Raw genomic sequence first — 20,163 nt, 5'->3', positions numbered from 1 at the left:
CCCCACAGGCACAGCTAGCCTCTGCTCCCCTGGCTGCCTCCCCTCCTGTGGGCCCTGCCTGCCACGAGACACCGTGCAACTCAGGTGGTAACATGATGGTGCCAGCTGCGGGGTGGCAAGGTGTAGGTGGGCACTGTGGGGCTGTACATGGTGCTGTGTTGATGGAGGCTGTCTCGGATTCTGCCCCGCAGGAATCGCATGCATTGCACTGACATTCGTGGATGAGCACGGCAGCCCCATCTTGCTGCCCCACGGGGAGAGGCCTGACCCTCTGAAGCTGCCTTCCCCCTCACCCATCGCGGGCCTGCTGCAGGACAGCGACTTTGAAAGCCTCACGGCCGTCAGCAGGCACCAGCCCGAGGCTGAGGCCCGGCCTTCAGGTGGGGAGCTGGCCAGCAGCTGCCGATTGCCCGCAGCCTCCACATCCCCTGGGGCGCCTCGGAGGGCTGCTGAAGGCAGGGTTGAAGAGCCATGCAGAGCTACCTTTTCCCCACAGAACCTTGCGTGCGGGTGCGCCTGGATATCTGGGAGAAGGGCAACATCAGCCTGCTGCAGCTGTCGGAGAAGCTGCGCGGGGCCCTGCGTCACGCGCTCTGCGATGCCGTCATGGAGTTCCTTGTGCTGCCGGCCCCGCTGTGCGTGGAAGCCGCCTGCCCCCTGAGTGCTGCAGACCTGGAGGACCTGAGCGCTGCGGGTGAGAGCCTGGCCAGGATGGCCACCTTGTGCCTCCACCCAGCCTGCTCCTCCTGCCTGGCCTGCAGGAGCTTGGCTGTGCTGTGGGGAACCTGTTTGGGTGGGCAGGGAGGGAGGAAGCTGCTGTCCTGTGTGGTGTCTTGGGGAAGAAGCATTGTAGACATTGGTGTTGGGGGGATATTTAAGGGTCTGTCTGTTCCGCAAGACTGAGTCCACTTTGCTGGATGCTACTGATGGCTCTATCCCTTCTCTCCAGCCAGGCTCTGGCCAGACACAATGGGATACCCTGCAGCTTTGCAGGGAGAGGTTCTGCAGAGTCTGATTTGCTTTGTCTCCCCAGGAGGCCTGAGGAGGACCATGTCAGAGACCAAGGGCCTGGCCCTGGCCAGTGGGGGGCCTGGCAGAAGCTGTCCTCCACCCCTGCACTTCACCTCTGCACCTTCACCAAGCTCTGGAGAGCCAGTGACACCCACAAACAAGCTGGGACGCCGCAGCTTCTGGGACATGCTGGTAATGTTGCTGAAGGATCACAGCCTTTAAGGTCCTCATGGTGTGTCAGGCCATGAGGAATAAACAGTAGGGATCTGGCTGGGAGTGGGAAGTCAGGGACTTTGAGACCAGGGCACTGACTGGGCTGTGTATGTGCACAACATTAACTTATCCCTTCCTCCCTTAGAGCAAGACAGAGTCCTCGGAGCTGGGCAGCCCTAAGACTACTGATGACATTGTGCTGGAGAGGCCAGAAGAGGCTCGCACGAGACGGCGGCACAAGACAGAGAATGTCAAACAGCACCTGAGCCAGGATCGGGCCACAGCCACAGCTGAGCTGGAACAGGCACAGAGGCAAGCACAGCCTGCAGGCTGGACAGCCACGATGTTCCCCCAATCTGTTGTACATTGCTCTGCATCCTGGCCTCTGGACCACATTCCTTTTCCTTGTAGTTTCTCACTTACACTGGCAGTTTAGGAAAGCTGCCTTCCACACACAAAGCCCTGCCCCTTGTTGCTGGAGTGTTGCTGGGAGCACAGCTGTTTCTCCCTGCCAGAGATCCTTTCTCTGCACTGTGGGGCCCTGTGCAACACCTGACACTCATATGGCTACTGGCTAAGAGTGACCCAGCTCAAGGATGGTATCAGCTCAAAAGGAGGCTCCCAAGGCTCTGCTCTGGAGCTGTTAGGGGACTGTTGCACTTTTCTACCTCCACTACAGATACAGATGACTGATCTAGTGTAACTGTGCTTCCCTTCTCTCTCCTTAGGCGCCGAGCCTGCCAGTTGGAAGAAGGAGATGTAGGTACCATGCACCCACTCTTCAATCAAACCTGCCAGCAGTGGATGGCATTCATGAACCACCTGGGTATGTGTTTCAGCTCCTCCAGATGGGCTGGGAGTGGGCCTTTCTATCCAGAGCTCTCAGGACAAGTCCTCTTACAGCAGCATCCATCTTCATTCCTTGCTGGTCCTAGTTGCACACCCTGTCTCTCCCCAAACCTCCCCAGAGTCATATTGGTCTCAGGGCCAGCATCAGCATTAGAAAGCTGTTGCAGGAAGCCTGGCATGTGCCTGTGCATCAGAACAAACCTTCTAATGCCTGTGGTTGTCTGCCATGCTCCAAGTCCGGGGCTTGCTGAACTTGCCTGCAGTTGCTTTGGAGAAACCAGCTGTGGTAGTGCTTTAGCTCCCAGGTGTAGCAGGGATGGAGGATCTGAGCCTCTGCAACATGCTCTGGGACTGTGAAGTTGCATGGGAGACCCTCCTGCAGGCAGGGAGGGAGAGGAGGAGCACCCTTCATATGCAGGGATTGTACAGCTGCCATATTGCTACTTTCTGGTTATCTTTCACTTTGATGTTTGTACATCCTCTCACACTCCTGCTGGCAAAGTAGAGAAGTCCTCTTCCTCTGATGTGGAGTAAGCCAGGGAACAAAGAATAAGTAGGGGAATAAAGTGCTGTGCTTAAAGCATACAGGGTGTTTGGTCCAGGTCCCACTTGAGGCCAGAACCTGAAAATAGGTTATTTCAGGCTTCACCCTCTAATCCATGTAACATTCTTGTTCTCCAGCTCTGCCTGCCTCAGGCCCTTAGCCCTCTCCACTGCTCATGTGGGCAGGATGTGGCTCTGGGGCAGCTTGGCACCTTTTCCTACAGTGCATCTTCCATGCAGGGTGTCCATCAGTGCAGCAGTGTTCCTTGGAGATGGTTTCTCGTTTCCTCCTGTCCTCCATCCTAGTGGAAGTGGTGAACCTGGTCACTGCCTTGGCAAGTGACACCAGTGTCAAAGTGTTTGAGCAGATCTGGTGAGTTATGCAATTCACAGGAGACTGTTTAGCACCAGTAGGTGTTGATCAGCTGTACTTCTACTGCCACAGCTCTATCTGGCAGCCACCTCTGGGGCTTTTCTTTGCAGCTACCATCGGGGCACTGCCTTCCTGCCCTATAAGTCTGGTCAGAGTACCAGCCCTTGCCCTGGAGTCATCAGACACTTCATCCTGCTGGGACGCAACTTCCAGCAGTGGCGTTGCAGCACAGAACAGGGTGAGTGCCTGGCCATGGTCCCTGGGACTGTGCTGAGGTCTTTTGGGAGGGACATCAATGAACAGGGTTCCCCTCCTTACTGGGACAGACCGCTTCTGCCCAGAGGTGGGCAGTGGGTTGTCTGGTTTTGCCTTCTGAGACCTTACTTTCGATTGTGGTTGTGACAGCTTATTTCAAGATGAGCTGAGCAGTACTGTGGCAAAACATCCTGTCATGACATCTTAATGGCATGGTGGGACATAAAAGTGGGATGAACCAGTATACTGAGGGTCATAACTGTGGCTTCTTCCAGTTCACAAAGGGCTCCAGCGCTTTGAGGCCATGGAATTCAGCTCAGCAGAGAGAGGCTCTGATCCCAGCCTTGTTGGTCGAGACTTGGTGCCCCGGCAAAGGTTCCTCTTCATGGAGATCATTGACAAAAAGGTAATAATGGCTGTGGCTGTTAACAGGGGACAGTAACTGAGCTGTTGCCATTCTCCCTGTTCCAGCCTGTCATCTGAAACTGGCTGCAGCAAGTACCACCAGAATACCCAGGGCAGCCTGTGCCACCATGCAGGCTCTCTCTGAGCATGTCCTTAAGTCTTCCTCCCCTTCCTCTCTCTCTCCAGCTGACACTCTACACTTACAACTGGTCCCCAGACCTGGGGGCCAACTTGAACTGCTCCCTGACACGCCTGCTGCAGTGGCAGAATGCCCGGTCCCACATCGTGCACTGCCTGATCAGCCAAAAGCTGGGACTCTTCCACCACCACTGCTTCATGGACACACCATGGCATGAGGACAGCAAGCAGGTAGGGCACCACTCCAGGCAGGGCAGCCCTTTCTTCTTCAGGAAGTGCCTTGGCAGTCGCGGGGGGTCTGAGGAAGCTTGCAAGCACCTTTTGTGTGCTGAGTGGCAGGGCATCCCCAGACCTTCACATGTCCAACTTGACCATTTCCAGCCAGACTGTTGCCCTGCTTGTGGAGACAGGTGAAAAGAGAAGCCAGGTTCTTTTGCTGGCAGCACTTATTGGTGACTGAATTACTTAGGGTGGAGGCTGAGGAATGGGCTCCCCACTTCACATTAGAGCCATGGTGAGCCCAGGCGTGCTCTTTTTGGAACTGGTAGTGGAAAAGGCTAACACAGATCTCAGCAGATGGCCAGAACTGGATTTACTCTGAGGGTTCTTGCTCCAGTAAGGACAGTAAGGAGACTTCCATGGCTGTGTGTGTTTGCTTAGGAGCCAAATCCTTTCCTGAACTCCACTTTGGAGGTGGATGCGCTGATCCGGAGTCCGTGTCCCCCACCCAGCAAGGAGCAAGGCCGGCTGAGCAGCTCTGCCCGCAGCCTCCCGTCCCTGCACTTCCATCCCGACGTGGTGCCCTTTGACGAAGCCCTGCGGGATGTCACCACCATCAGGCGCTTACCCCACGGGTCTGACGTGGGACCTTTCGACCCTGTGGCTCGGCATGGGGCCCAGTTCCTGGAAATCAAGAGCATGGAGAGGAAAGGTAAAGCAAGGGGGTTGATACCATGGGAGCTTGCCTAATAATCTCACGGCTGGAAAAGGAGATCAGAGCAGAACAAGAGTTTTGTCAGGGGACAGTTCTCTGTAGAAATGGGTTATGGTCTGTTCAGGGTGGGAGTGAAGGAGAGTAGCAATACTTGGGGCTGTGGCTTGATGCTCTTGTGACTGCTCTCTTTCCTCCAGAACTGGAGAAACAGATGAAGATTGAAAACCTCTTTGTCACCTGGCAGCAGAGATCAGCTCAGTCCAACATGCCTATCAGTGTGAGTGCAGCCAGGACAGGTGGTGGGCTGGGCCTTCTTACAGCACACTGGGAGAACCAGCAAAGGGGAGCACTGCAGCTTCAAGCAGGGTGTGTGGTGGGGATGGTGCTAGGCAGTGGAGTAGTGGTCTCTGCTTGAACTTTTGGGGTTGCAGAGCTCTGAACCACATTTGGGCCTCACTGCCCTGCATTGGAAAGGCTGTAAAGCAGGGAATTCCCCCGGTTATCTCCATTTGAGCAGCATTGCAGTATCATGGAGAGCTTGTTCCCAGCCTCTGTGAGGGGTGTGTGCTGTAACTGTGCTCCTCTCATGTCGTGCAGCTGGCAGACCTGGAGACTCTGAAGCAGTCCTCACGCCTGGTTCACTACTGTGCCACCCCCTTGCTCTTTGACCCGGCCTTCCGGCAGCAAATCCAGACTGACCAGCTGGGCAAGGTCGAGGGGAAGGTGAGTGTCAGCAAGCACCAGTGGGGTCAGGCTTTGTGCACAGGGAGAAAGGAGCTGTCTTTCCCCAAGACAGGGCTGCTCTGGCCTCACTCCTAAAATACAGGATGGATTTGAATGCTGTAAGTTGGAGACTGAAAAAATCCTTGGGGCCTCAAAGCATTTCTCCTGCAGCCACTCTATCCCTGGAGAGGACTGATTTCCTTTTCTACCCAGGGAATTCAGGGCTGAGTCTGGAGAAGCCATCAAGGGTACTGTGTGATACTGATCTGTTAAGGAAGCATGACTTCCTTTATGCATTCAGTAGCCAGACCTGGTAATCCTTTTCTGGACCCAACAAATAGACAAAACAATTTAAGGCAAACCAGCTGAATCCTGAGCAGGTGGCAACCTGACAGACTCACCAGTGCAGATCCCGTACTGGCTGTTCACAGTCTGTGTGTGTGTCAGAAGGGAAGAACAGGCTGTTGTAATTTGTCAGAATGTCAAAAGGATTTTGACAGTCTTTAAGCAGAAGCTGCTACAGAAATTGAACACTCACAGGTGAAAGGGAAAGTATCATCACAGAATGAAAACTTTGTTTTTGGAACAGAGCAAAATGGAAATTGGTTATTGGATTTGAAGAGCCTTGCAGCAGGGGTTTCAAGGTGCTGTATTAGTTTCTGTATCTCCAGGTCTTTTATTGGGACATACGAGTTGCCAGGCTTTGCAGTGCTGGAGGGCTGTTCAGATTGGTCAGAACAGAAAAAGAATGCAAGGAACTCAAAAGGGACCTGAGTAGCCTGTGAAATGAGAGCTTTTGTGGGAGCTGGGACCTGGTTTGCAGTAAAACAGCACAATGTGGAGAGAAATTTGAACCCTCTTGTATTGTACACTCACTGCAGAGCCTGTACAGAGCACACATCTCAGTGGTTTCTGCAATTTGTGAACAGTTGGGTGCAGCAGACACTGGTTAGAGTACATCAGAAAGAGGTGTTAGTATAATGGGTAATATTCTAATAAATTTCTAAAATACTTGTGTATTTATGTCTTCATCTGGCTAGTTAGTGTGAGACCAAACGTGTTGTGGCAAAGGCACTGAACTGGAGAGACTTGGAGAAGGTCAGAGAGTAGCTGGAGTGATGCCAGGTAAAGAGACATCTCTTGTGGTTGGTGGAGCAGATAGGCAGAAAGCCAGAGAAACATGTAACAGAGCTGCAGGCTTAAAGTGGAGAGATCAAAAAAAGAAACCTTAGCTCTCTCAGCACATAGAAAAGGAGTATTCAAGACATCAAAAGCAGAACTGAGTGTTTAGAAGGAAACACTGTTCCTTTTCAGTGCTACTGAACTGCTAGGAAATCCTGAGAAGTCAGCAGGATTCATAAGGGATTGGACTCTTACCATGGTAATAGGAGCTGAAGCTCTGAGCTTTGCATGAACCAGTTGTGAGCCACTAACACTTTGTGGAAACTGTCCTGGGGGAGGCAGATGTGAATGCTGGCACAGGCAGCAGGTTCCTGCAGGTTATTGCAGCGCTGTTAGGTCAGTGCATGGCTGGGTAGATCTTGGATCTTGCATTTTAGTGCATGCACTGGGACAGTGCTTGGACAACCAGATGTTAGTGCTCTCAGGCAGAAAGTGCTCTACCTTTTGCTCAACCAGTGTACCTGGTGTCCTCTGCTGAGGCCAGTCACAGCAGCTCTCCTTAGGAGCTTACTTTCTCCTGCAGAAGCGCCACCGCTCCAATGACTCTACAGCTTCGGGGAGGGACCGCAGCCACAGCTGTGACTCGGCAGATGCACTGCCCTGCAAGGTGAAGGAGGAGCCCTGGCTGCAGGAGATGTGCAATGCCTTCCTGCAGCAGTACATCCAGTACCTGCAGAGCATGGGCTTCATTCTGGTCCAGGTGCGGCCACCCTCACCTACCACTCGCAGGTCAGTGACGTGCTGATGCCCTGGTGTTGGAGAAGAGCCAACACACTGAGCTGTGCCCTGGTTTGACACAATAGGTCTTGGCTCCCTGCTCAAGGCTGTCCCTGCTCTCATTCGCAGTAGCACAAGCCGGATCCGAGCTCTGGCAGCAATGGGAGTGGAGGGTAGAGGGTCCTTTTCCTACACAAAGCCGAAACCAGAGGGAAGTCCAAAGGTGAGTGTATTTCTGTTACAATGGTGGAACTGGGATGGAAGTCAGGCTGTGGAGTGGGCCAGTTCTGGTTGGCTTTTGAAACTGTTTCAGGCAGAAAGGAGGTGGGAGGGCAGAGAAAGCATGTCTAGACCAGCACCATCTTTGAGAGTTTGAATGTGATGAGATCTCTTTGCCCTCCTCCATGTCCTCCTACAGGCCTCAGAGCCCTTTCCTGGCGTTGGGTGGATCCAGGGCAAATAATCAGAAGACTAGTAACAGCTTGGAGGTGCTCAGAAAAGGAACAGGATGACCTAGGGCAAGGATAGCTGCTTTTGAGTGAGATTCTGAAGTATTACCTGTCAGAGAACCTTCAGTATCTATGCTTAAGGGCAACTCTAGGGCAGAAGGATCTTTAGTTAGAGTGAGATGAATGCAGAAGTTAAAGAGGTTAGAGAAGATAAGCCTGGAATGGCTCTACTGTGAGAGCAGGCTGAGGTTCCGCATGTATAAAGAAGTGGCAGCTAGGGAGGAACAAGTCAGAGCTCTAGAATATTGCAGCTAACCTGGAAAGGGATTGACTCTTTCCTAACTTACTCAATACAACACCTAGAGACCATCAAATGAAAGTACTTGGAGCCTGTTTAGAGCTTAGGAGAGTGTTTCTTTGAGCAGCAGGTTTTCTGAACACAAAAGGTTTTGTGAACGCATGAGTTTTGTGAACATGAGCTTATAAGACTGAATAAGTACCTGGGAGAGGAATCTGTTGGAATCTCTAGCTAAGTAGAAACTACCCTTGGCTTGTGGAATCACCCAGAGATGATGGGAGCATGTAGCATTTACTCACCCTTTTCTGGCACTTTATTGGCACCTGATGTTGGTGCAGGACCGTGGGTAAGACAACACCTTGCAGAAGAGAGCAATCTGCTGAGCAAGTTAAGAGGGGGCAAATGAATTTGCTGGCAGCTAAACTCTGAATTGAGACAGGATGTCTCTGATAGCTGCTGTATCCACCAGGCACTGGGAACACCACAGCAGGGAGAGAGGTTCCATGGACACTATTGTACCTTGGCTCATAGTGTCCCACACTCTAGAGACACCTTGTCCTGAGCAAGCAGGAGGTGAAGGGATTGATGTGCCTGGTGTGTTCTCGCAAAAGCCGTTTATTAGGTTGTTAGGATTCTTTTCACTATCAGCTCTGCAATCTCCTCTCTTCTCTCCAGTGAGATTGCACAGTTGATGAGGCCTCTCTTTTTCCACCTCTGCCACAGAGTATTGTGGCAGCTTCACACCCTTATGAGCCAGAGAACCTCTTCAGCTTTGTCCTTCTCTTTCCAGAGCACAAGCCCTACTGTTGCCACATACCATCTACAGAGAGCTCTTCCAGGTGGGATTGTGCTTATGGAGTTGGCCTTCCAGGTAAGAAAGACCAAGAAATAAAGTATGATCTCTGGGGGATCTTCAAGGGCAGTGACAGAGGGAGTGATAAGGAGTGCAGCAGGGACATGTGATTCTTCATTTGTCCTGTCCTGCTTCTTCCATGGTCCTGCAAGATTTGGATCAGCTGGAGATGATTCTGCAGGGCTTGGAGCAGTAAGAGTTGCATGGAGGAATGGTAATGAAGAGCTCAGCACCAGTGAGGGTGCTCTGTGCTCAGCCACATGTTGGGCTGGTCTGGCTTGGTTCAGACAAGAGGTGAGACAGAACGTGGGGTGAGAGTGTCTGGGCCCAGGCCAAGCATAAAGCATGGGGGCTGTGCTCCTTCCCTGGAGGGGCCCAAGGCTGTGCTGTGCTCTCTCCTCCAGGGCTGTTATTTCTGTGCTCTGCTCACGTGCTCTCTCCTCCAGGGCTGTTATTTCTGTGTGAAGCAATATGCGCTGGAGTGCTCGCGTATCCCCATGGGGCAGTCCGTGAACTCTCAGGTAATGGCTTTGCAGGCACAGCTGGTGCTCCTCAGGGTCAGGGGATGCTTTGTGGGAGGAGTGATCTCTGGAACATAGTGGGCATTTCAGGCATAGCAAGTTCTGGAGACCTTTGCTCCCTCCTCAAGGAAAAGCAGAGCCTCACAGAGCCTTCTGCAGCCACATGTCCTCCATGGTGCTGCTTGAGCAGAGCTGGATTGCACTAAAAGGGGGTGGGAGGTTTGGCAAGAGAATGACTCTTGTCCTAGCTTGGGGAGCAAGACAGAGCAGACTGGGGAGGAATAGGAGCAATTCTGGCAAAGAATTCTTGCCTGCTCCAAGGAAAATCAGTGCATGGCTCTCTGCTTCCCTTGGAAAAAGAAGAAAGTGGAATGGGAACAGGGATCTGTGAACATGATTCCTGCCCGTTGCTAGAGGAGATTACTTTCTGCACCAGAAAGGTTCCTTTATACCTCAGTGCCTTGCTCTGTAACACTGGGGCTGCCTGCTCCCTTCTCCTTTGTAGGGTCAGGGTGCCTGCTGCCTGTTCTCAAGGGCACTGGGTGTCTGTGTGGAGACTGGCCAGCCCCAGGCTGTCTGAGACAGGAGGCATGCATGACCATACTGTCCTTTCCAAGGGAGCTCTGTAGGAAGGCTGCATCTTAGATATGCCAGAAGTGTCTCTCCTAAGCTTAGAGTCTTCCAGGACCTTGTCTGCAGATTTGCTGAGCCTTTCTTTCCTGGAAATGCACGGGGCAGTGTTATGAGGCTGCATCCTGCTCTGGTGCTGGGGCAGCTGCACTGGCTGTGCCATGCCTTGTCAGCAGGGCTTTGCAGGAGGGTGTGAGGTGCCTGGTAACACTCCTGCCTTGACTCCCTGTCCCTCCACAGCTCTCCATGCTCTTCACGGAGGAGTGTGACAAGGTGCGGGACCTCATGCACGTGCATTCATTCAGCTACGACTTCCACTTGCGCATAGTCCACCAGTATCTGCTGGGCTCCCACATGACTCTGCGCCAAGGCTACCATCTCACCAGCTTCCTGGAGGATTTCATTGCCCATCACTCTGACATCCCCAAATTTGGCCGTAATCACGTTTTCCAAGGTACGTAGGTCAATATATGATCAGTCTGGGATTGATCATCACATAACGTGGCAAAAGTCCTTTACAAATAAACCTTCCTGATCTTTGGAGTATTCAGGGAGATGACAGGGTGAGGGTGATAGGAGTGTCTGAGCTCTAGAGAAGGTCCTTGTTGCCCTGTTGTGGAAGGGCAGGTTGGTTGCTCTGTCTCCTGGAGTAGATGGGAGGACACTGCTCTGCCCAGGTAAGAGGCACAGAGTGTCTCCTGTGATGGCAATGTATTTTTCCAATAGGCACGCTGGCCCTGCCCACCAACATGATCACTGCACACCAGCTGTACAACTACATTGCTGACCACGCCAACACCTACCACATGAAACCCCTGCGCATGGCCCGACCGGCCACGGGCAATGACAGCAAGAAGGGAACACCGGGCACAGAGCAGAATGAATATGCACTGGTCTCTATTTGGAACAGGTGAGTGCATCTGCTGCAAATCCCCGGAGCTGCTGGAGATTGGTGGCAACCTGCCACTCCTGGGGACACTGCCCTAAGGTGCCAGCAAAGCTGACCGTTCTATACAATGCTAGACAGCAGTTCTGGCCAGTCCTTGTGAGATGGCCAACAGTGATGTGTGTGTGTGTGCAGCTGCATTTGACATTTCCCATGGCACTTCTGAAGAGTCCTGCTGTGTGGAATTCCCCATATCCGACAGTTCTGTTGTGATCAGGAGCCCTGAGAGAACAAAGTGAGGCTTCCGTCTTACTGATGTGCTTTTTGATCCCAGCTCCGGCTCCTACAAGGACTCTGAAGGTCTGCGTCACCATGATGACTTCGATGTGTCCCTTCTGGTTTGTCACAGTGCGGCACCGTTTGAGGAGCAGAGCGAGGCAGAGAGACGCATGCTCCGGTGAGCACTGGGGGCCAGTGGCAGCAAAGCTTCCTGGCTGGGGACGAGGGCTCTGGGAGGGACTGGTTCTGTCTGGAATAGCACAGGCAGAGTTGTTGGTGTCTGGGGAGGATCACTGTGAGAACCTGGGAAGAGATGCATCCTTTCTGGCAGGGACAGAGGGGCCTGTGGTTCATTTGCGGTGCAGCTGAGAGGGGAGCAGCCCTTCTCCAGCTCAACAAGTGTCTCCTTGCTCCCAGGTTGCGTTTCTACGTCATCATGACAAGCCAGCGGGAGCTCTTTCCGCGGCTCACGGCCGACATGCGCCGCTTCAAGAAGCTGCCGCGCTTGCAGCGGGAAGTGCTGGAGCCTGTGGTAGGCCGGGCGGCCTGGGAGGCAGCGGAGCCGGAGCCGAGCCTGGGCCAGCAGCCATCGGCAGAGCGGGAGCTGTGGCAGGACGTGGAGGACAGCAGCGAGTTCTATGCAGGGGGCACACAGGTCAAACTGGGGCCAGGGCTCTTCTACACCTCTCCACTCTTCCCCTTGCTGGCCTCTGAGGTGGCCTCAGCCCAGAAGCAGCTCAGCAGCATGGTGCAGCTGGCCAAGTGCCACTGCCGCAGGGACAACCTCTGGAAGCGCCTCTTCCTTCTGGAGCCTCTGGCTTCTGACAAGCTGAAGCTGGGCAAGCTCTCGCTGGTGGAGCTGGAGGAGCTGCTCGATGCTGTGCATGGGAAATCCATCGCAGATGTTGACCCCCAGCTGGTGAGCAGCAGGGATGGGTTCTGTTGTTCTGCTGTTCTGCTCTGGGATGGAGTGGGGTGCCAGGTGAAAGGGGCCTGTAATGCACATCTCTTCCTGCTTGGTGGGAAGGTAGAGGCAGGAACACAGCTCCTAGGTGGCAGGGGAAGGGGGAGACTGCGTGGACCTGTCTATAGGGAGTGAACAGCCCTCGGTCAGCATCCTCAGTGGGCTGTGAAGGTTGCATCTGCTTTGGGGTCTGAAGGCTGCTGTAGCATTGTGGCTGCTGGTGCCATGGCTAGAGGGAGGCTGAAGATCAGGCCTTTTCTATGCCTTCAGGAATGCTTCCTCACCATGACAGTCTCCTGGTACCAGAGCCTCATCAAGGTGCTGTTGAGCCGCTTTCCCCAGAGCTGTCGGCACTTCCACAATGCTGAAACCGGCACCCAGTATCTGGTAAGACACAGCCCACCTGCAGCCTCTGTCCCTGTGTCCCTGTCGTGGGTTCTGCACTGGCTCCTTTCTAATGTGCTCTGTGACTCTCCTGACAGGTTGTGCTCAACCAGAAGTTCACAGATTGCTTTGTTCTTGTGTTTCTTGATTCTCATTCAGGAAAAACGGTGAGTACTTGGGAACAGAACAACAGCTATGTTGGCTCAGGCCAGGAATCTGTCTAGATTGATCCAGCAGTGGCCAAGGGCAGGTGTGCATGAGAACATGACCAGGTCAAGAAGCTATAATGCTTCTCCTAAATACTGTCCCAGCATCTGAAAATCTGTAGCTTAGGCCCATGTTGAGCTAGAATTGGCCTTTGCATTTATTTAATAGCCCTCCACAGCTTTATTTCCTTCGGTTAATTTCTGGCATCCATGATTTCCCCTGACTTCCCCCATGAAGCAGTTGCAGTCTAGATTAAGAACTTCCTTGGCTTATTTTTGAAACTCTTACTGTTCTTTCCATGTGATGTCCCTTTGTTCTTGTATTAGAAAAGAGTGAACACTTGATCCTCTTTTCCTTCACAGGATTACTTTTGGATCATTTTCTCAGTTGTCTCTCTATCCAGGCTAAGCAGTCCTTCTGTATTCAGTCCAAAGTCAGATCACACTGGGTCTGGCTGGGAGGGGTCACCAGTGCTGTGGGCTGCTCCTACTTGGGCAGAAAGGAAGGGGACCTGCACTGTCAGGGTCTAGCAAACCTGCAAGAGCCTTTGTCTTCACTGAACTTGAGGGCAAAAATACTTTGCTTTCATCTGTGCTCCCAGGCAGGGTGCAGGATGGATCACAGGGGATGCAGCTCCATGTGAGAGCAGGGGATCTACAAGAGGCTTCAGTCCACAATAAGGCTTCTGCAGAGACTGCAGAGTAACTGATGCCATATAAAATAAATCATGCTCCATCTGAAAAGCAGGTAGGGGAGACAGAAGAGGTGGTGCTTGCTGAAAGGCTGCTCAGTGCCTCCTGCCACCTGATGGTCATAGTGTCATCTTGTGGCCATTGATATGATAAACCCAGAATGTCCATCCCCTCTCCCAGTGACTCTCATTTTGTAACAGAAATCCGTTGTTTTCATAACGTTGTATTTTGTACTTAGCATTCATCCCATTCTTGTGGCCTCTCAAAACTCTCTCAGGGCTTCTTTTTTTTTTTTTCTTCATTATCCCAATTCTCTTTTGTATTAGTGCCTCAAATTTTGTCAGCATACTCCTCATCTTTGTACCAGACTTGTTAAAGTACTGGGCAATGTGAGTCCCAAAGCCTGTCCTGAAGGAACTCTATCTGTAACCTCTCTCTGTTTCCTCTTTCAGGACTGCCATGTTCTCATCTTATAATTTTTGGTTAATTCCTATCTTTTCAGCTTACCTAAATTTCCCATGTGACACCACATCAAATCCATCCTGAATCTCAGATAAGATGTACCATGATTCCTTTGTCTAGAAATACTGCCTTATCAAAGAGAATTTTAGCATTAGCACATCACTTTGGTAACACTGAGCTGCATTTCCCTCATGGTTCTGTCTCCCCTAGTCTGCTCCGAGGCCTTGCATGCTGCTGGAGCTGGGCTCACAAATAACTTCCTTTCTCCTCCTACATGATGGTGGTACAGTTGCTGTTTTGTAGTTACACAGCTCTTCTCATGGCTTTATGAGTTGGTAAGGGACCCTGGCTACTGGATGTACTGCATTTCAACTCTGGAGAACATCCTGTCCCTGTGTCTTGCCTCCGTGACGCTGATCTGAGTGCACTGAGTCACATTTTTGTTCTGCTTCAGCTCCTGCAACCTCTGCCTGCTCCCTGTTCTTCTCTGCCTTTGCTCTGCCTTTTCAGTACAGTCACTAGTCAGAGTGGAGCAGGCAGCATTTATTTTTAGGATTGCGGTTATTACATTTCATCTCCTCCCCTTCCCCATTTGTTGCACTCCTACTCTTTCCCTTGGAGAAGAAATTTCCCTCTTAATTTCCCTGGAAGCTCCTGTTATTGTGGAGGCAGTAGGATCCCCTCCTCTCCTGTGGCTGCTGCCAGGGTTGGTGTAACTGCAGATGTATGAGAGCTGGGACAGAGTGGGCAAGTCCTTGCACCGAATTTCCAGCAGAAGAATTGGGAGGAGGCTCAAACATGCTCTGTCACAGGAAGAGGCACTAGCTTAGTGCTTTGGCGTTTTGGGTCTTCTCCCAGTATTTGCTTAACACTGCCAAAAAAGTGTCCACACATCTGGGCTAGGGATTGCACAGTGCTTGTCTGCATCCTGTCCCCTGACCCTCTCCTCTCTCCTGGCAGAGCCTCACTGTGGTTTTCCGGGAGCCGTTCCCAGTGCAGCCCCAGAACAGCGAGAGTCCTCTGCCACAGCTTGTGTCCACCTACCATCACCTGGAGTCAGTTATCAACACCGCCTGCTTCAACCTGTGGACAGGCCTGCTCTAGCACCGGCACCCACATCCTGGAGCAACGCCTATTCCGACCTGGGCACGACAGTGCCATTGCAACCATGGGGAAGAACGGGTCTCGGGGGGACCTGGGCATGGGCACTGCAGGCAGCGCTGCCAGTGGCACACATGGCTACTGAGCGAGGAGCCTGGGGGTGTGCACCTCCTCGCTGGCTGGCTGGTAGGGCCCTTGTGTGCTGTTTTCAGTGGGCTTGATACTGAATGGCCTTGAACCAAACAGCAAGGGCAGGAACTTGGCTGCTGCAGCCTGGCTGAAGCAGAACAACTCTCAGGGACATGGCTTCGGCAACCATTGGTGAGTTCTGCCTGCTGGGAAAGCACTGAGGAGCATCTACGGCATCATCTTCTGCCCAGGGCAGCACTGCACAGTGCTCTGGCTTTAGGAGGAAAGACTCCTGAGTGCAGTGCTGCCTGCCTGGCAGTGAGGACAACTGCTTCTGGCCTTTTGCTTTCCTTGGGAGAGCATGAATGGGACAGGAAGGGTGAACTGGATCACAGGAAGGTTTTATGGAGTTGTACGTTTGAGCCATTGGTCTATCTGTGAAATAAACTGAACCAGATCCCTGCTCAGTCGCTGTAGGCTGTGGAATGCTGCCTGTGGAGGATGCAGAGAAGCCCTAGCTATGGGGCTGACTGGGTTTGCTCTGGAATCTTACACTTGCTCTAGAGCAGGAGCAGCAGGGCAGTCAGCCTGGAGTATCCATGTGCAGGCAGCTCCCAGCCTGTTACCTTGGATCAGACAGCCTGTGAGGGAACTGCTTGCTTCACTTGCAGCCCTGCTGCAGAGTCAGTGCTGGGCACTGGCAACAGCCTTGAGAACTTCAGTACCTGGAAGTCCAAAGTGTTCTTTCCACAACTTCAGGCACCAGCTGGAATGCTCCCCTTATTGGGGAGACTGGAAACCTCTCCCTGAACACCCCTGCAGCCTGGAATTGAAAGTTTTCTGTGTACCTGAAGTCACCTACAGTGGTGCCTGAGCCATCACTAAATTAAACATGCTGCAGGTGGTACTTGTGTAGATGAGGGTCCAACAGCTTGGGCTGGCCCAGTAGAGCCTGGGAGAGGGAAATTACATAGATGCTCCTAACCTCATTCGAGGAAATCATCCCACCCACCACACTCCCCTAGTCCTAGAGAAGACACGTGCTCCTCTTTTAAGCCATTACTTTGTCTTTTATTCTCATGGTTTTCTAGTTTTACTTGGCTGCCATGCTGGTCCCACCATGCTGCAGCCCTCGGCTTTCCCAGTAGGATCGCAGCCAGCCCAGACCTTCCAGGGTGTCTCCTGCAGTGACAGACAAGGTCTCCTGCTGCAGCAGGACAGAGCCCTCATCCCCAGGTAGGGATGACATCCACTACCTGTGCCCCCCCAGGACCTGCCTGTCTTTGCACAGTACCCAGCCGTGCTTGGCCCTGCCCATGGGGGTCAGACCTGCAGAGTACTCACCCTTCGGAGCATACTCGCACCCCACGTAGCCAGCGTAGCCGAGGGACTCCAGGAGCTCGAAGATGTAGGGGAAGTTCAACTCCCCAGGGCTGTCGGGCTCGTGCCGCCCTGGTACCTGTGCAATCTGGATATGACCTAGGGAGGGAAGGGGAGCAGCCATGCCCAAGGCAGCCCTGCCTGCAGCCTTCTTTGGCCATGAGACAAGGTGACCCAAGAGCAGCCCCACACTCCCAGCCAGCTACAGCAGAGCCTGGAGTAGGAGGGCCCCCTCTCAAAGCCACTCCCCAGTGGTCTGGGCGCAGGGTGTTACCGATGAGCGGGAAGTATGTCTCCAGGTTGCGTGACAAATTGCCATCCATGATCTGGCAGTGAAAAAGGTCCTGGGGCGAGACAGGAAAATGGAGGGTGCAGCTGGTCAGGAGTGAGCAGTTAAGGACAGCTGTGCTATGGTCCCTGTCCAGTGTCCCCAAGAAGGTATAACAAGCCCATGGCCACCAGAACTCCTTTGTGGACCTGTGCAAGTTTCTCTCACAGAGAGCTTCAATGCTTACTCACCAGCTGCAGCTTCAGGTTGGGCCGTCCCACTTTCTCCAGGATGGCAGCAGCTAAGTGGGCAAGAAATGAGAAACCATTGCCCCCAGGGTGGAAGCTTTGCAGAGAAGCCCCAGGACCTCCTTTATCAACTGTGCTCCTTCAGCATCTCCCTCCTTGTGCGGCAACCTCTTGTCTTTCAGACTTTGGAGATCCTTCTCCTCTGAAGGAGACTCTTGTTGTCTGGCTTACCTTGGTGTGGGGTGTTCAGATAGTAGCGAGGGTCAGTGATGCGGTTGTTAATAGGCTCCAACAGTCCAATCATGTCTTCCTGTAATACAGTAATGTCACCCTGCAGAGCATCCTGTTATCTCTGCAGCAGGAAGCATATCTTCCCCATGCCAGGCTAGTAGGATATTCCCCATCCTGGGTATCCTAAGAGCTGCACACACAAAGCAGGACCCATTCCCCACTTACCTGGGACAGGAGGTCAGCAGTGTATCTGAGATTCTCAATGAAGGTGGTTTCCATCTCACCTGCCACTGCAGCCCGGTCTGTGCCCAAGGGAACCCGCCCAGCCATCACATGAATCCTACAGGGACAGAAAGATTATCACAGGCAGCAACTGGGAGCAGCTGGCCTGATCTAATACACCTTCCTCTGCTGATGGAAAGGGAGGCCAGGCATGGGGAGCAGACACAGAAGGTAAGAAGAGCCATCTCTCCTCCAGGAGGCACAATAGCAGCCAGCGAGCTGCCAGCCAGGACACAAATATGCACTGTCCCACCTCAGTACACAGAGGGATGACTTTGAACCTTTTGCCTGACAAATCACAGACCTTGCTTCTTCCCCATTTTGTTAACTGCCTTCAGCTCTTTCACCCTGACTCTGGAACTTTCTGGGGCTCTTGCTCCTTGGCGGGGCCCCAAACCAGCATGTTGGGCAACTGGCATGCTGCTTGTGCCAGGGTCCTGCCCCATGCGAGGTGTCACTGCTTGCTGGCTGTGAGCAGGGAGGGGACAGTGCGCCATGCTGGACTGCCCTGCTATGAAGAGCTCAAGCGCCAGGCCATCTTCAGCCACCACTGGAGGAAGGCATGCAGTAGAAATAAAAACCTTTTCAATGTGCCAGTACCAGTGTGCAAATGGTGCTGGGCAGCCTATGGCATGCCTAGCCCATGTCCTCCACAGGGCTTTGGACTGAGTTGCAACAGGAAAGAATGGTGCAAAGTAAGTGGAATAAAAGGGCCCTGTTGGTTTGCTGAAGGGAGCTGTGCCAGGCTAATTGCATCTTTTATGGTGTCTCTGCTGTGCTGGAGTCAGCGTGGCCTCAATAAAGCAACTGTTGTGGTGTCCTGGTGGAAACGATTCGTGCAGTTGAGGAGGAAAAAGGGAGGATTATCCTGGGGACTCTTGTGTGGAGGTGGGAACAAGAGCCTCTGCTGCGAAGGGCAGGGTCGGGCTCGTGCCTGGCAGCTCTGGGTCCGCTCCCAGCGAGCACGCTGAGGCCGCGGTCCCGCACAGCGGGGTCTGCCCCGAGCTGGCTCCGTCCCGACGCAGCCGAGCAGGAGATGCTGCCCGGGAGAGGCTCCGTGACCCAGCGGCGGCAGGCACGGCGGGGCAAAGGGCAGGCTCCGCTCAGAGGCAGCGCTGGAGCAGGGGGGCAGCAGAGGAAGCCCCCCGGCAGCCGCGGGGCCGGGGGCGCTGCCAGAGCGGGGGTCTCGCCTCGCACCTACCTGGGGCAGCCCACGGCCCTGGCGTAGTGCACGGCCGCCTCCAGGCCCTGCCGGAAGGCTGCCTGCCGCCCGGGCACGGCCGCCAGCCCCAGCTCGCCCGCCTCCTGGTCCCCTGGGAGAGAGAGGCAGGGTCGGCGGAGGCTCCTCGCTACCCCACGCACGGGGGGAGCAGCGGGACGCGGCCGTACCGGGGGGGGTGTTGAGGAGCGCGATGCGCACCCGCGCCCGCTCCGCCGCGGCCCGCAGCTCCTGGGCCGGGCAGCCAGCCGGCCAAGCCGCCTCCACCGCTCCGAACCCGGCGGCCGCCGCCGCTTCCAGCCGCGCCGGCAGCGCCGGGAGCTCCGGGAAGAGCCATGAGAGGTTGGCGGAGAAGCGCAGCGCCATGACGGCGGGGCGGAGCGGAGCGGGGCGGTGCTCCCGCGGCCACTCCGGGCACCGCGTCCCGCCCGGGCAGCCCTGGCCCGCCCGCGGAGCGCAGCGAGCCCCCATCGGCGGGGGCCGTGCTGGGCTCAGCCCTGCGGGCCTGCGGCGCGCTGAGGGCTCCGGGAGGTGCTCGCGGCCGTGGGTGAACGGCCCACGCCGCGCCCCCGCGGGCAGAGCCGGCCCCGTGCCGCCTGCGACACGCGTGGGTTCCCGGCTGCGGCCGAGGGTCTGCGGGACAGGGCCGTGCTGAGGGCGCCTGGAGCCGCGCGCCTGGAATCCGCTCTGGGAAAGGGGGTTTTGCCAGGTGTTGGCCTGACACACGCGAAGCGCCCTCTTAATTGGTTTCCTGGGGAGCTTGTCTCTGACAGCGTCTCATTATGCGAGAAACGCTCTCTCCTTTTGTCCCGTGCTTTGCATATTTTACCATAAAATGTTCATCTCCACTTCTGCAGAGCCGTGGCTCGGGCGTGCAGGAGTGTGACCCCGGCGGTGCCCGCAGGCAGCCCCGCGCCCCCAGTCCCCATTCCCCGTGCTCTGTGTGCCCCAGGCGCGCTCGCAGGTGCACGGCTGGGCTGCGTGTCCTGCCCTGCCCATGCCCGGGGGCTCTGCCGTGGCTGACAGAACTGCTACCATGAGCCGTGGACATTTTGCAGCCCCTTGTGTTTCAGCTTTTTCCTGGGGGCTCCTACCCCGTGGTGGGGGAGCCCCGCATGGTCCGGCTCCTCTGTCACTGCTGCAGTAGCCCTTTGCAGCCCCAGGCAAATGCAAGCCCCAGGAATTCGCTGTGCTGTGGAAGCCCAGCCTGGGCAGAGGCCAGCCACAGCAACAGGTTTTGGGTGGGGGTCAGTGCCGGGGTAGTGCTGGCGAAGGGGATAACAGTGGTGAAACTACCCACTAAGGAGTCTCAACTCAATTAAAGCTATTGATTAATC

The 20,163-nt window shown here is 54.4% G+C and overlaps 2 protein-coding genes across 8 annotated transcripts in view; one reads left to right on the top strand and one right to left on the bottom strand.

Moving 5' to 3' along the window:
- SZT2 (SZT2 subunit of KICSTOR complex) overlaps positions 1 to 16,253 on the top strand; it is a 54,275-nt gene extending 38,022 nt beyond the window's left edge. For 4 of the 7 annotated variants that reach the window (XM_041421301.1, XM_041421303.1, XM_041421299.1 and 1 more), the window contains exons 50-72: positions 192 to 380; positions 497 to 694; positions 1,034 to 1,203; positions 1,370 to 1,536; positions 1,953 to 2,050; positions 2,857 to 2,989; positions 3,100 to 3,227; positions 3,520 to 3,650; positions 3,836 to 4,018; positions 4,448 to 4,718; positions 4,919 to 4,998; positions 5,319 to 5,444; positions 7,150 to 7,355; positions 7,473 to 7,566; positions 8,881 to 8,961; positions 9,390 to 9,464; positions 10,335 to 10,548; positions 10,821 to 11,004; positions 11,315 to 11,437; positions 11,677 to 12,178; positions 12,494 to 12,610; positions 12,706 to 12,774; positions 14,929 to 16,253. In XM_041421301.1, coding sequence (XP_041277235.1) covers positions 192 to 380; positions 497 to 694; positions 1,034 to 1,203; positions 1,370 to 1,536; positions 1,953 to 2,050; positions 2,857 to 2,989; positions 3,100 to 3,227; positions 3,520 to 3,650; positions 3,836 to 4,018; positions 4,448 to 4,718; positions 4,919 to 4,998; positions 5,319 to 5,444; positions 7,150 to 7,355; positions 7,473 to 7,566; positions 8,881 to 8,961; positions 9,390 to 9,464; positions 10,335 to 10,548; positions 10,821 to 11,004; positions 11,315 to 11,437; positions 11,677 to 12,178; positions 12,494 to 12,610; positions 12,706 to 12,774; positions 14,929 to 15,072 — 3,683 coding nt within the window. In that variant the 3' untranslated portion in view covers positions 15,073 to 16,253. Of the gene's footprint in view, positions 1 to 191; positions 381 to 496; positions 695 to 1,033; positions 1,204 to 1,369; positions 1,537 to 1,952; positions 2,051 to 2,856; positions 2,990 to 3,099; positions 3,228 to 3,519; positions 3,651 to 3,835; positions 4,019 to 4,447; positions 4,719 to 4,918; positions 4,999 to 5,318; positions 5,445 to 7,149; positions 7,356 to 7,472; positions 7,567 to 8,880; positions 8,962 to 9,095; positions 9,238 to 9,347; positions 9,362 to 9,389; positions 9,465 to 10,334; positions 10,549 to 10,820; positions 11,005 to 11,314; positions 11,438 to 11,676; positions 12,179 to 12,493; positions 12,611 to 12,705; positions 12,775 to 14,928 lie in introns of those variants that run through there. The other 3 variants (XM_041421304.1, XM_041421302.1, XR_005953897.1) reach the window with 2 other exon arrangements.
- HYI (hydroxypyruvate isomerase (putative)) lies at positions 16,248 to 19,192 on the bottom strand. Its single transcript, XM_041421306.1, has 8 exons — positions 18,997 to 19,192; positions 18,809 to 18,920; positions 17,551 to 17,665; positions 17,326 to 17,404; positions 17,098 to 17,147; positions 16,853 to 16,922; positions 16,543 to 16,677; positions 16,248 to 16,380 (listed from the first exon to the last, which is right to left on the bottom strand). Exons 1-8 carry the CDS (start codon positions 19,190 to 19,192, stop codon positions 16,292 to 16,294), a joined length of 846 nt encoding a protein of 281 aa, XP_041277240.1. The 3' UTR covers positions 16,248 to 16,291.
- Between the last annotated feature and the right edge of the window lie 971 nt (positions 19,193 to 20,163).

Source organism: Onychostruthus taczanowskii, unplaced genomic scaffold (genome assembly GCF_017590055.1).
Source record: "Onychostruthus taczanowskii isolate IOZ18803 unplaced genomic scaffold, ASM1759005v1 scaffold7, whole genome shotgun sequence".
NCBI lineage: Eukaryota > Metazoa > Chordata > Aves > Passeriformes > Passeridae > Onychostruthus > Onychostruthus taczanowskii.
Note: the sequence above shows the minus strand (reverse complement) of the source record. Positions and strands in the feature narration are given on the sequence as shown.

What these genes read in the sequence shown, in the direction of transcription:
- HYI (XM_041421306.1), bottom strand. Translation starts at nt 19,192, where the DNA reads ATGGCGCTGCGCTTCTCCGCCAACCTCTCATGGCTCTTCCCGGAGCTC. An exon ending in CTGCTGACCTCCTGTCCCAG is followed by an intron (nt 17,405 to 17,550) that starts GTAAGTGGGGAA and finishes ACTGTATTACAG; the next exon opens with GAAGACATGATTGGACTGTT. An exon ending in TCTGAACACCCCACACCAAG is followed by an intron (nt 17,148 to 17,325) that starts GTAAGCCAGACA and finishes TTGCCCACTTAG; the next exon opens with CTGCTGCCATCCTGGAGAAA.